The following is a 13,947-nucleotide window of genomic DNA, read 5'->3' as shown; positions in this document are numbered from 1 at the left end:
TTGATCCTATAACTGTCGCACTGCCCTTAAGTTACACATAATAATTTTGCATATAATTTATAAAACCTTTTCAACACTAAAATAATTCCCTTTTCCATAACATTACTATCTAAGAAAAGAAACATTACCTATTTGAAATTAAAAATATCAATGTATGAGAATGTAAGTCATTACACGGATAGAGCTTATATTTTACAAAATCTTAAGCATTTTTTTAACAACAGTATCTAACAGCAGAGGGGAAAACTTGAGTTCTTTCTTTCTTTTTTTTTTTTCAGAAGAATTGAAGATGATTGTATAAATAAATATAGTTGAAAAAAGAAATGGATAGCTAAATTCTCATCACATCCTTAATTTATTTGACAATAAGTTAACCTCAGTATTACTTATTTTTTATAAAAATAAGCTATTAATTAGGTATATATGTATATATAATATAATAATATGTCATATAATAATATATAATATAATATAATAATATATATTAATATAATGTAATCTGTTTCCATTCAAATAATTAATAGATATTAAAAAGCTAAACTACACTAATTAATGTTTCAAAATATTACTTAAACTTTAAAAAATCAACTAATGCTAATACTTAAAGTCATACTAACCTAGAAAATCAATAAAATTTTAAATATTAATATATTAATTAAAAAAATCTATGAGTTGTACAAAAGGTGAAAAACATTTTCAATCATGCATAAGTAAAATGTGAACATCTAAAGTGTTTAGCAAAAGCAAAGATGCCTATCTAAAAAAGGAACTAAAAAGCTAAAAAGCGAAGATACTTCTAACAGCAAAAAAAAAAAAAAGTAATGTGCTCTATATAATTATGGAAATAAACAATGAAAAATATTTACACAATTTAAATTAGGGATTCATTCAATAATAAAAAATAAGTTTCACTTGTGATAAGAAGTAATTAGGAGAAGGGATTACGGGCATTACAAGGATTGAAGGAATCAAAAGCAAACCACTGACCAAAGTTATCTTTAATTATAAGAAATTTAATGCCATACCTTAAGATGTTCAACTTCTTCAGAAGTAACCCATGTCATGTTGACTTTGAAGATAAAAAAATTATTATTTATTTGTTTTACAACAGAACTTCTATTATATACTACAAAGGCATGTTTAGTAATTAACCGAAGGTAGCAAAAAGGTAGCATAATAATATTAAGGCAGTACAAAAATAGGACGGTAATGCTGCCAACGAAAATTGGCAATAATACCAGCCCAAGTTTCAAATAAAGAAAAACAAACATATGCGAATTAACTGTCACAAAATAACAGAGAAAATTAAATAATCTTGTTAAATATAAAAAAATATCAAAAGTAAGCAACAATGATCATGAAAAATTAACCATCATTATTAATTTATTGTTTATGAATTTTTTATCAAACTTCACTGTTAATTTTTTCCAGTTAACTTCAATGAAAAAACATATAATATCAGTATATTTCCTTAATTAAAATAATTTTACTGTTAATTGTGAGTACACAAGACAGGAAATAGCGAAACAACTGTTATGAATATTAAATTTTATTTATGGTACTTCAATGAAAAAAAGAATTTTTGATTTAAGTCAATATCAATTAACTTTTAAACCAAACATTCTTATTTTCAAATTGCTTTACAAAAGTAATAAATTATAAATTTGAGAAAACCAAACAGCTGTTAAGGCTATTTAAAACAAAGTCACATGTTCATGTGTTTTTTTTTCTACTTTCAAATGATACATCAAACAAATGAGTGTTATTGTTTGTGGTCGGTTCAGAATCAAGACAGCAAAGCTGATAAGGACTACTACAATGTAAGAATATATTAATGATAAATCAATATCTTATTCAAAGAATTCAGTCTGATTTTCAAGAGCAATTTGTGAATGGCCAATTGTTTTCTTGGCACAGTTGGTGAACACAGGTATGACAGTACTAGGATATGAATTAAATGTGGAAGCGATTAAAGCAAATTTATTGAAAACAGAGAAAAAAATTAAACAAGTGTAGTGACATGTTTACAGCATTTTTAGAAATGCACCACAATTAAACATGGCAGGCTTTAATGCACATGTTAATATTGGATTGGTAGAACAGTGTAACAGCTTTCAGAGCACAGTGATTCTATGAATCTATAATCCTATGATCCTATGATTATATGAAGTATAATCCACTAAGAAATTAGGGAGCAAATAGGAATATTTGACAATGGAAGAAAATTAGGATTCAAAATAACCAGTAATTCCGATCACTAATGAAAATGAGAAAAAGAATGGTAACTAATTCTTCACACAGAACCAGGAGAGATGGCATCCATTGGGAAAAAAAAAAGTGATTCGTAAATTGATATATTTTTAATAAATAAAATCTCTGTTAAATAAAGTGCAGATTGATTTTAAAAATAGAAAAAGCTGACTAAAACAGACGTAAAAAAGTTTTGTTGTCAATAACTAAGTTGAACATCTTTAAGCTCTCCAATAAGAAGAGGAGAGATAGGTTATTCAGCATGTTATCAAACAGCTCCATTGGTTTGTCAAGACATAAAAGTTGACCCTTCTGACTGTATTCGAGCTAGCATTACTTCTGACTTCAGAATGCTAAGGTTTTATACACAACTTTTTTTATCTTCTACATTCTGCACCATATATGTGATAGAAATGAATGTTAACTGTGAGTGTATGAAAGATTTTAAAGAGAACTTTCTTTCAGACAGTTATGTCATTTTCATAACAATCACTACAAGCTGATGATAGATTCCTCAACATCACATATCAATAATAAAATAACAAATTTTATATTCTTAAAGAGCTGAGATACCCCTTAAAAAATGTTAAGTTTGTTACTCTGGTGATTCATGATACCAAGAAAAATAAGTCAGACTTATATACAAAAATATTAATCAAGAATATAGAGACTGGATTAACAAAATGAAAAATATAGAAAAAAAAATGAATGGTAAAAAATCCACCCTGTACCGCTACAATCCATAAGAGGTAAGGGATTCAGTACTTTTTAAGGAAGTACTGTATCTTGAACAACGGTTGTAGAATGGGGTGATTTGTTCATGATCACACTCATGCATTAGGTTTTTCCTAACAAGGATTACCCACTATAGAGGTTGAGTGTAGACTCCAATAAGGTTATACTTTGTACCATACATTTATGTACTTCATTAATTATTTTGGGAATACCAAACATTAGGCAAATATTAATTTAGGCCTCATGACAGACAATAAAATCTTAGGACAAACTCTCAATTAAATATTCATGCCAAATAATAGAACTTGTGATTGTACAATCATTTCTGTTTGGCAACAATTATACGTAATTTTATCCCTTAAAAATTATGTTATTATCAAATTTTAGATTTTTTAATACTGTAGATAGTAGGTAAACATTTCAAATGTGTTAAAACCTTCTATAATGAAGACATTTGGAAATCAATCCTGACTCATTATCAGTTTACAACAATGTAGTTCATAAAATAGGCAAAATAAATAATGGAACACTATAATTTGAACTTCATTAACAAAATTACTAATTCTTGAACAAGCACTGGTTGAATTTTCCTTTTAGAATAGAAGGAGAAAAAAAACAGAATTAACTTCATGAAACCCCCAACACACTGTATACAGAAACATTTTAAATAAAATTGCGCGCCTGATTTACCTATAAATATTTTACAATATGGTGACACTAAACTACAAAAAAATTATGAGCAGATGATCAGTCCATTCTTAAATTAATCAATGTCTTCTGAAATTTGAGTCTATAAACAATAAAATACATAGTGGAAATAAATTCACGCCATAGGCTAGATTAATAATTTTGGTTTCAATAAAACAATAAAAAACAAATTTAAAACACTCTTCATAGGACCATATAAAAGGGAAGCAAATATAATAATGTTGGAGCTCAATACTCTAAAATTAAGAACAAACTATCTAACAAGATTGGAATAACACTTTCAGAATCAAGTTTCAATTTCAAATATTGAAAAAAATATGACATGAATGAAACCAAGGTAGACTCAAAACTTTTCTGCAATCCACAGTAATTATTTTCCAGAACTGGAAGAGCAACTATTGGACCATTTCATGTCAAGGACAAGTTCTGGTTTGACATTTAGCAATATCTGAATAAAACTGGAATTATAAATAACTAAGTTTAAAATAAATTGAGGCAATCCTTAATTTGGTGTTTAGTGAATCAAAACCGGGTACTACTAGTGTAAGAATCATGATTGTTATGACCTTGCTTGTTTAAACTGAACTGACCTTCATTGTCATAACAGCAATAACTATCAAATGTAGTATAAATGTATTTTAAAATTTTGCATAATGTTAAGGAATAGGAAAAATAAATCTATCAACCTTTCAGATTCACTCACAAATACAAGTGTCATAAACATAAGTATAAACTGTAACCATCCTTACGGTAATATATTACTTATTACTTATATTATGTCAAGTAAGGAATATAATACCTAATAATAATATATTAATAATTACAATATGAGGAAAGCACCGTATAGAATCAACCAGATGGTTTGAAACTAAAAAGTTTCTGGAATTAATATAATGTTAAACATTATACAGATACGGTTTGGTTTAATCTGAAAAAAATGAGAAAAAGCTAAATATTTTAAACAATGAATAAAATTGAATCAAAGGGTTTTAATTGTTTTGTATAAACTACTTACACATAAAAACTAATGGGAAAGGTATTAATATTAAAAACTAAAAGCATTAATTGACAGCCTTACAGTTTGACAACTAAAAATATACTTTCTTAGACTTAAAAATTGTTAAATTTACAGTAGTAGTTAGGTCAATTTTCTACAAATAGTTGAATAAGTTTTAGATTTCCAATAAACCTTTAAAATTTTTGTAAAACACTTACTACGAGTTGTTGCTACGAACAAGACACAGAATGAAATGAACTAAATCGGGGACGAAACCGGCTTGATGGGACTGATATGGACAAATAGAGATGGGATAGGCTCCCACAATCAATGTTTCCAACACACCACCCCTCTAAAAAGCACAAACAACTATCCTTAATCACTTTTTTATTTTAATTATTCTTTAAAAACAGTAACAATAAAAAATAAACATTATTAAACAAATTCCTCAAAGGTTAAACTATCTAAACATATCTTACCACCCGAATCAGATGCCCCCCAACATTTACAGTTCAGAATTAGATTAGAAGAGTAAAATGCACCAATTATAAACATAAAGTTCCTTACCTTCATGTCACCTTTACTGCCTTCTGTTCTTTCCATTTTATGGTACAAAACAACGATTAATAAAAGATGTTCAACTGGGGAGAACCCACTAAGGTTTGATGATAATATCCTTTCAACGTAGTATTAATGATTCAAGATAAGAATTGTCAATGTATCTTATCGATGATTAAGAGTAAATAAATATAAAAGCGTTTTTATGAATAAAATAGAACCTTTTTTTCCTAATTGTAAAATAACAAGAATTTGGATCCGTCTTTAACTAAAACTGATATTTTATTTAATTTCACGGCAACTATAATTTTGATTTCCCCATTAAAGGATTACTAATCACACACATGATTGTCATGTGATCTCCTATACTACATTTCGTAATACCTTACATTTTTATATGCATTGAATATATCCTTGTTGAGTTTTAAAAGAGCGTTTAGACAGAAAAATTAAAATAAAAAGTATAAACAGGTAACCGCTATGCGCGCACATATCTTCATAAAAAAATTTCTAATTTATGTATTAATACGTGGAATCGTTATGGAAATTTATTTCCAAAAGTTAAAATATCATAGCTATAATTATCAAAGGAGGTGTTTTGTACCAACAGACAGTAGAAAAATTATATTAAGGTGAGTATTTGTAAACATTTTAACGATGTGAAAGGTTTCCTTTTATCAGTTACCATGTTTTATGGCACAAATCATTATAAGAAGTACATACCGCTGCTTTGCTTTAATAGAGACATATCTGACAAAAAAAATTGTTTTTTATTTTATTCTGAAATGGACACTTTCCAAATATAGTACCATAATATACATGAGTTACTATGGACCCTCTACAGAATGTCCCAAAGCTAGCAAGGTTGCCACTAAGTAACTTATACGCTATAATCTATGGATTTTTACACTCCGAATTCATTTGCGAAATTTCCAATTTTATTAAGTTGTTGAGGTGAAAAATAAACTTCCTTTAGAGTATTTTAGAAAAAAAAATGGATGTAATTACCATTGAGGTAAAATAGAATATATGTTTTTAACTGTATACATAAAAATTTGTCATTGTATACAGTTGTCATTGTAGGAATATTAGTACTTGAAGATGGGAAAACCCGTAATGTTGTACAAACAACTATAGAATATTCATAATACTCTGAAGGAAGTTATTTTTTCAACCTAGTATCATAATAAAAAGAACAAATAACTTCCTAGGAAATAAAATCTAGATTAAAATGTTTGGGTAGTGCAACTTCCACGTTTATGAACATGTCACTACGGCTACATACCTATTAAAGCATTTTATTTTGCACTAATTCGGCTACCTGTGATAGAAGGTACCGAGATTTTTAAGAGATCCTCGTATGACATCATCTTCTTCTTTTTTTGCTCCCCAGTGCCCTTCAGTGTGAAGAAGGGGACCCTGGAGACAATGGTGTAGCGTTGTGGGGCGGAATGATGACCCGCCGCGCATTTTTAGGGAGCGGCAAAATTTCACGATAAAGAATAATATTTTGTAAAAATTTAAACCATTTCGTTTCATATTTTGGTCGCACCTATAATTCGGGCTGATTGAAAAGAGCACGGAATATTTTATTACTTAATATGCGACGAAACTGAAATTTTGAATGAATGAAAAACTTACGCTCTGAATGAAATATTTTCTAATTACATAAATGAAGTAATAAAATAAAAAAGTTTTGGTTAAGGAAAAAAAATTTTTTTTTTTTAAATTCTAAAAATTACTATATTTTTCAATAAATATATAGATAGTAACCGTTGTATTACCGTTGGAAGTAGATTTGTGTTTTACATTAAATTCACTAATCTTCTAACTTAATCTTCCACTTAATCTTGCTGACCGTCAAGGTATTAGGTTCGTTCCTAGGACCGGTTTAAGAGTTAGCAAACTGTCAGGAGAGGATTTGGGAGGGGAAAACACGTACTGCGCATGCTTCTGACAGTTTGCTGACTCTCAAACTGGCCCTTGGAACGAACCTATGATTATAGGTTTGTTTTTCATCATCAATCATATGTGTTCTATACCTCCTATAACGTAAGTGGCATAGGTGAAGGAATGTTTGTAATAAATCTGATTATTATTTTGTAAAACATATGTATATAGCTGCTTGATAATTAGTATCGCCACTTCTTATAAATTAAATTATTTAAAATAAAATAATAAAAAACACACTTGTTTATGTAAACAAAACTAATTTTCATTTATTTTCCTTACCTTACTTGACATAATATAAGTAATAAGTAATATATTACCGTAAGGATGGTTAGTTTATACTTATGTTTATGACACTTGTATTTGTGAGTGAATCTGAAATGTTGATAGATTTATTTTTCCTATTCCTTAACACTATGCAAAATTTGAAAATACATTTATACTACATTTGATAGTTATTGCTATTATGACAATGAAGGTCAGTTCAGTCTAACCAAAAAACTTTTATATCTAAAATGTATTGTTTCCTTTAAGTTTGATAATTAAATTATTAAGTTAATTAAATAAGATGCTAGGAAATTCCTATTTATTCCGCTTCTTCTATTACCGTATTCGCTTATGTCTTTGGAACAACGAAGTAAGATTTATGCTTCACAGTTTGATGTTTGTAGCTCTTTCTATATAAATTCATGTATAACCCCATGGATATGATGCAATTACTCAACTCGGACACACTCTTCTTTCCATTACCAAGTAAAATTCGTTATGCAGAAGGAATGCAATTGCCGTTTTCTCATCACGCGAAGAATACTTTTTAATGTGCTTTATGAGGTTACTTTTTAAAATGGATATCAATAGTTTTCAATAACAAAGCAATGAACACATTTTTTAATTCCATAATTAACAAAAACCCATATATACACGACAGTTCTATTTGTCACCTGCACAATACACAATAATTATGATTGTTCTTGCCAAAAAGTGATTATCATATATTTTATTGTCTTAAATTGAAATACGTAAATGAGAAGGCAGCGGAATTTACATACGCCTCTGGCGACTGACAGCGCCACTAGTTACGAGAGCCTCAGTCCGATGCTTCCTCTCGTTCCCTCTTCTTCATCTTTTTTATTTTATTACCCTCTTTTTGGTCATTTCAGACGTACGGGGATGAGGTGGAGTTATCCAGAGGTAAGCAACCTATTCTAACCATATTGGGAGGATCAAATTTTCATTCCGTAGAACCGCCACAAAATATAAGTTCACCCCTCTCCCATACCGGATTCGAATTCTCCTCCGATGTAGTTCCGAGGTTGCTGAGACCTACCTCGGCTACGAACGGCCCTCCATCTTTTTCTTCTGGGCAACTCTTTTTCCTCTGTCGTCTTGTCCCTCGAGGTACTACATACACCTGGGTCTGGTTCTTACCATATGTATTTTTCCTTCTGGTTTAGTTTCCATGAACCGATTCTCTTTTCGGTCCTTCGGAAGCTTGCACATATCGCTGCTCTAGAAGTATAATTTTGTAAAATTTACTTGATTTTGAAAATTCCTCCCCTGGTGAATTCTGAAGTACAATTATGCCTATTTACAAACATCTAGTAAATACAATTTTGATCACGCCTACACAATAAAGTCATTTTATCAAAGTTTATCATCATTATACTTGCAGAGCAGTGATTTATCTAAACAGCGCAGCTGACGTTCTTCCAAAATTTCCTTCGGGTGATATCAACTTTAATTCGTCTCTGGTCTCATTCTTAGTGCAGTTTCATCTTGTTTTCGATTAATCTTCACAGAAACCTTATTTGTGAGACCTTTATTTAGGCAGTTATAAGGAAAATAAATGAACACTCTGTTTCCATGTTGCTTCTTACCAAAATCATATTCCTCAAGCTGAAGGTTTGCTTCGTTTGACGATATAGTAAAAAAAAAAAAAAAGATTTAGGGTGAAAAATGAAACAAACCGAACCTGCGTAAACAAATTAGAACTGCATGTATATAATGGTAAGCTTTAGAACTTCTCTTTTTTTAAACTAATTTTTCTCTCTTATAAAGGCATAAAATCTAAAAAGTATTAACATAGATTAGAAGAACAGAAATGTATCTCTCCAACAGTTTTAGAAACATCAGATTTGGGGTTATAAATTTTTGCGTGAATAATGGACATTGGCAGTTAAAAAAATCTTTCAGTTAAACAAATTAGAACATTTCTAATTTTTTATTTCTATTTTTATTCTATATGGGGATGAATTTATTTTTAAGCTCAGTCACCCTTCCGGCCCTACAAAAAATAAAAGAATGGAATGTATATTTTGATATAAATAAATTTCTCATTCAATTTTTTAGTAAAAAAAAAAAGGCCTCACAATCACAGAAAAAACAAACAGGTACATAAACAGTGGTAGGAAAAAAGGCACAGACTGTCGAAAAAAAAATTCCAGAAATAATTTTGAGTGCGTAGAATACATGCAAATGCAAAATACATTACAATATGCGCATTTCCCAAGGTACGAATTAAAATAATGGGAGCTTTTCTTCGATCTCTTCTCCAAACACTCGAGTTGTTCTGAAGAAAAGCCTAATCGTATGGATATAACCTTCCAAACCTCGAATGTTCTTTGGTTGAGGAGCTTTTTTGGATGCACTGTAAGGAACAACCTTCTACCACTGTTTTAATTGTGTTTTACACGATAAGTGTCTTAATTGTGCATTTGAAAACGTTGTTCAAGCAAAAAGAAATTTTTATTTAAGAGAATATGCACAGTATAACATACCTGGCACTGTGCAGAAAGTTCTGTTCTATGAAAGACAAGCGATTGAACCACGCATAATCCTGATAGGTCGTGTGTCTCAAGAAACCCAAGAATCGAGGAGGGATAAAAGATTCAGGGTGTTGTTGACTGGAAAAATTTTAAGAATAAATAGAATAGCTAATTAATTAATTAAGTTTTTAATTGCTCAGATTCTCTCTAAGCAAGTGTGAGAATAAAAGAAAAGAACAATCGTCAAACACTTTTCCCTCAATATTTAATAAAATTCCCTGCATGAGAAGACAATGATAACACGTAAGATAAGAGCTGATAGTGAGTTCTTAAAAAGTTATTTATATTAAAGTAGGGAAGATATTATTTCCCTTTCAGGTCTAGTGTTTCTTAATATTTATAGTGACATAGTTAATTTAATTCGTTAATTGTTGTGTTATTTTTTTCTGGGTCGTTAAATAATTTATCATTTCTTTTACGGTTTAGTATAATTTTATTATTGTGATAAATTATTATAAGTTGAAGATAAGGTTTTTTAAATTAAAAAACAAGAAAGATAATGGTATTCTTCATAATTTTATGAAAGATTTCTTTTTTCAGATAATGTTTAGTGTTTATTATTTTGAAAATGTTTTATTTTGAAGTCGTTACAGGTTATGGTGGCTATTAGAGAGAGAGGTGCCCAGGGAACCACCATGGAGGATGCTGCTAAGATGTATAAATACGTTACCTATCCTAGGAATGATCCGTCCCAGGACAATGCAGAAGATGGAATGGTTAGACGCACCACGTTATACCCTCTAGTTTGTTATACCTATGTCCACCATAGGGATATGTGGGACCTTCGTCTTACCCTAGACAGACAAAAGATCGGAAGGGCTCCAGTACTAGATAGCATAGATGCTGCAATTCTCAAGAACAGTGCCCCTTATATCTGCATGCGCACTATCCCACTGCTGGCGCATCCCGTATGCCAGAAATAGTGAGGGAGGGGGACAAAAAAGTCACAAAAAAAAACTGATCAACCTCACAACTGCCTGGGGGATGACTTTTTTTTTGTAGAAGCTTCATGAAATGCAATTTTGACTCTCCCCCCCCCCTCCATCATTCGGGTTATAATAGGTTGGTAACCTGTAGATAATGCCCTCCGTAGGTCACAAATAGGCAGGTAGGTGGTAATAAAAATAAAAAAAAATTGGATAGGTGACCACATGAAATGGTTAACGACACATGAAGAATAGCCTCACTTCACCTCTGTCCCTCCCCCCGGCATTGTGAGTGCGGTTAGCATACTTGAGGCAACTAACAGATCGGGCGTAGGTCTGATGACCCCATGAGCTATAGTGAGGAATCGCGTTGTGGCCTTACAGGATGTGTCTGCTTTAGGCAAAGAAATATAGTTCCTCGTTCGCCTACCAACATTTGGCAGTCATAATTCATGAATATAGACTGATTTGTCACTATACTTAAATATGAATGTGTCGCTCAACCCAACCACCGAATGTCAAGGCCCCAAAGAGACTGGTTATGGAGTCATGGATTACCTGCCGCTGCACCGTGGAAATAAAATTCGAATTAACATGAGATTGGATTACCCCTTTGAAGATGTTTGTAAACTCGCAAGCAATAATTTCCGTCAGATAACTACGTCGTGCATGCAAATAATATAAAAATACAGACAACTTACGGTAATGATGTTTCTCAGTTAAATAAAATTAATCGAAATTCAGTTCAAATCCAAGGAAACTAAAATTTTATGAATCCACTACACATGTGTTCTCGCGTATTGTACCATTCTAAGATGGCTTAGACCTCATTTAAGAGATTTTTTATTTTAAAAGTTACCAACGCTCGGATATCAAAAGCGCGGTAGGTAAATGAATCATAAGTAGGGGGTGGTAAGTGGGGCACTTGCCCCCTGGTTCATATCTTATAGCGAAGGAAAAAATAAAAATTTCCGAGATTTAAATATACATTTCAAAATTGCCCTCGACGCTTATGATACCGCGCGTGTCTTTAAATAATATTACTAGAAGAAATAAATCCGTTAATAAGAAATTTTCTTTTATATAGGAACGAGTTTTCTTACTTTTGCCAGGCTCTAAAGCAAATCTTACGCCATGCTCATGTGGTTACTGTCCCTTTGCAATGTGTCGTAGCGTGATGTTTCATTGCCTAAAGTCTTTCTCAACCTGACGCAAAAAAAAAATGTATCAAATGGGATAGTGATTTATGAAATGAATTCAAGGAGACTAACTCGTGAGCTTTTTATGTCAGTATAGAAATATATATTGGTATCATGCTAACTTTGATTGTTTTAGAGAAAAAAATGGCAATCGCTAAATTATCTACCAGAGGTGCAATAAATTTCAGATTTTAAATCCTTAAACGGGAAAACTAAGTTCCTTAGAAGGTAATCGTTTCGTTTCATTTAGACGATAATTTAGCTAACTCATGAACGGTGGGCTACCCTTTCGAATATTGATAAAATTATTTTTAATTATATTATAAGTAAAAATGGTATATTTGCTCTCTCTCTTTTCTTTTTTAGCTTTCTAAAAGGTAAAAATATCCAACTAGTCCCTAAGAATTAAAATAATTAAATTGTAAGAACTTACCACTACTGATATAATTACAAAAAGATTATAAATTTGTAACTTGCAAATCCATTGAATTCATTTGCTAAACTGTAAAGGTGGAACCCTTAAGAGGGCTTGAAACAGCTTTCGACTCCTCTGTCATATATCTACCTCTGTTTCATATGATTCTGTTCTTTTAAGTTTTCTGATATCATGATATCTTCTGCTGGTATCATGCGACGATGAAAGTGAATGATTCCATAAACTCACTCACTCAACTTTCTTACTTAGCGCACTAAACAGTTCTAATACATATATCTTCGATTTAAAACACCTGTTTTATAATCACATGGTAACGGCGTGACTCCCTGTTCCAAAAGAAGATATTCTCAGAATTCTAGATTTGTGGTTGCCACAAAATCATCAGTTAAATCAGCTTATCACAGTTCCTGGTTCTTAAAGGGTGGAGGTGAGTGAGGGAGTTAAAACATGATTTTTAGAAAGTTAATAATAATATTTTTTTAAAGAAAAAATAATTGGTCAAAACTTGAAACAGTTTAATATTAATGTGCAACAAGAAAAATACGGACTGTATGGTTGAATTAAATGGGCAATATTCCCCCCTCATAAAATCTGATTATCAAAAAGCCAATTAAAGCTAAAATCAAAAATTATGAAGTTAAATAAAACTTGAAGAAACTGCATATTGTATCTAAACTTGAAGTCATACAAAGAACAGCTGGCTTCCACTGTCTTCCAGATCAATTCAACTTAAACTAATATCCACATTTACGAGTATCAATAAAAAGTAAGTAGTTTACTTGTGTCATTAATCATAAAAATGTAATTATAACGTCGCCACGGATCTACTTCCGGGGATATGTGATGTATCGAGAAGTCTGTCTCCCCGGAGCGCGAGAGGAAGTGATGATACTGGTGAGGAGGGACATCCCATCACGAAGAGTACCGATCCCTGTGAAGACTATCGAGGGTACCCACCTGGTCTCGGTCGACGTCAGCTTCAAACAGCGCTACACTTTCACCTGTGTATACAAGAGGCCCAGGGCAGGCCTGACCTCAATTAAGCTGCTGCTGGACCATACCCAGGCGACTAGTCGACATATTGTACTGGGTGACTTAAATGCCCGACACACTGCCTGGTTGTGTAGCAGCAATAACCCGCTGGGAACGTATATCACCAAGACCAGGCTGGCACTATTTCACCCGGGAGTACACACTTTCAGGCACGCAGGTCGCCCATCATGCTCCTCAACGCTCGACCTACTCCTTTCTAGAAGCATGCATGAGGTCACGGACTGCCGGGTGTTGCCCTTTGGACCATCCGACCACCGCCCGGTGCTCTATACCTTTGAAGGCGAGTTCGCCCCACCACCTGCGAGCAAAT

General features: G+C 31.8%; 1 protein-coding gene across 8 annotated transcripts in view; it reads right to left on the bottom strand.

Annotated features, from left to right (window-relative positions):
• Positions 1-13,947, bottom strand: part of LOC106680904 (pyruvate kinase) — a 42,605-nt gene that overhangs the window by 13,623 nt on the left and 15,035 nt on the right. For 2 of the 8 annotated variants that reach the window (XM_067046327.1, XM_067046326.1), the window contains exon 2: positions 1,026-1,069. In XM_067046327.1, coding sequence (XP_066902428.1) covers positions 1,026-1,064 — 39 coding nt within the window. In that variant the 5' untranslated portion in view covers positions 1,065-1,069. Of the gene's footprint in view, positions 1-1,025; positions 1,070-4,908; positions 5,049-5,257; positions 5,541-9,975; positions 10,098-13,947 lie in introns of those variants that run through there. The other 6 variants (XM_024360464.2, XM_024360463.2, XM_024360462.2 and 3 more) reach the window with 6 other exon arrangements.

The sequence above is a fragment of the Halyomorpha halys genome, unplaced genomic scaffold (genome assembly GCF_000696795.3).
Source record: "Halyomorpha halys isolate HHAL.00 unplaced genomic scaffold, Hhal_1.1 Scaffold299.1, whole genome shotgun sequence".
Lineage (NCBI taxonomy): Eukaryota > Metazoa > Arthropoda > Insecta > Hemiptera > Pentatomidae > Halyomorpha > Halyomorpha halys.
Note: the sequence above shows the minus strand (reverse complement) of the source record. Positions and strands in the feature narration are given on the sequence as shown.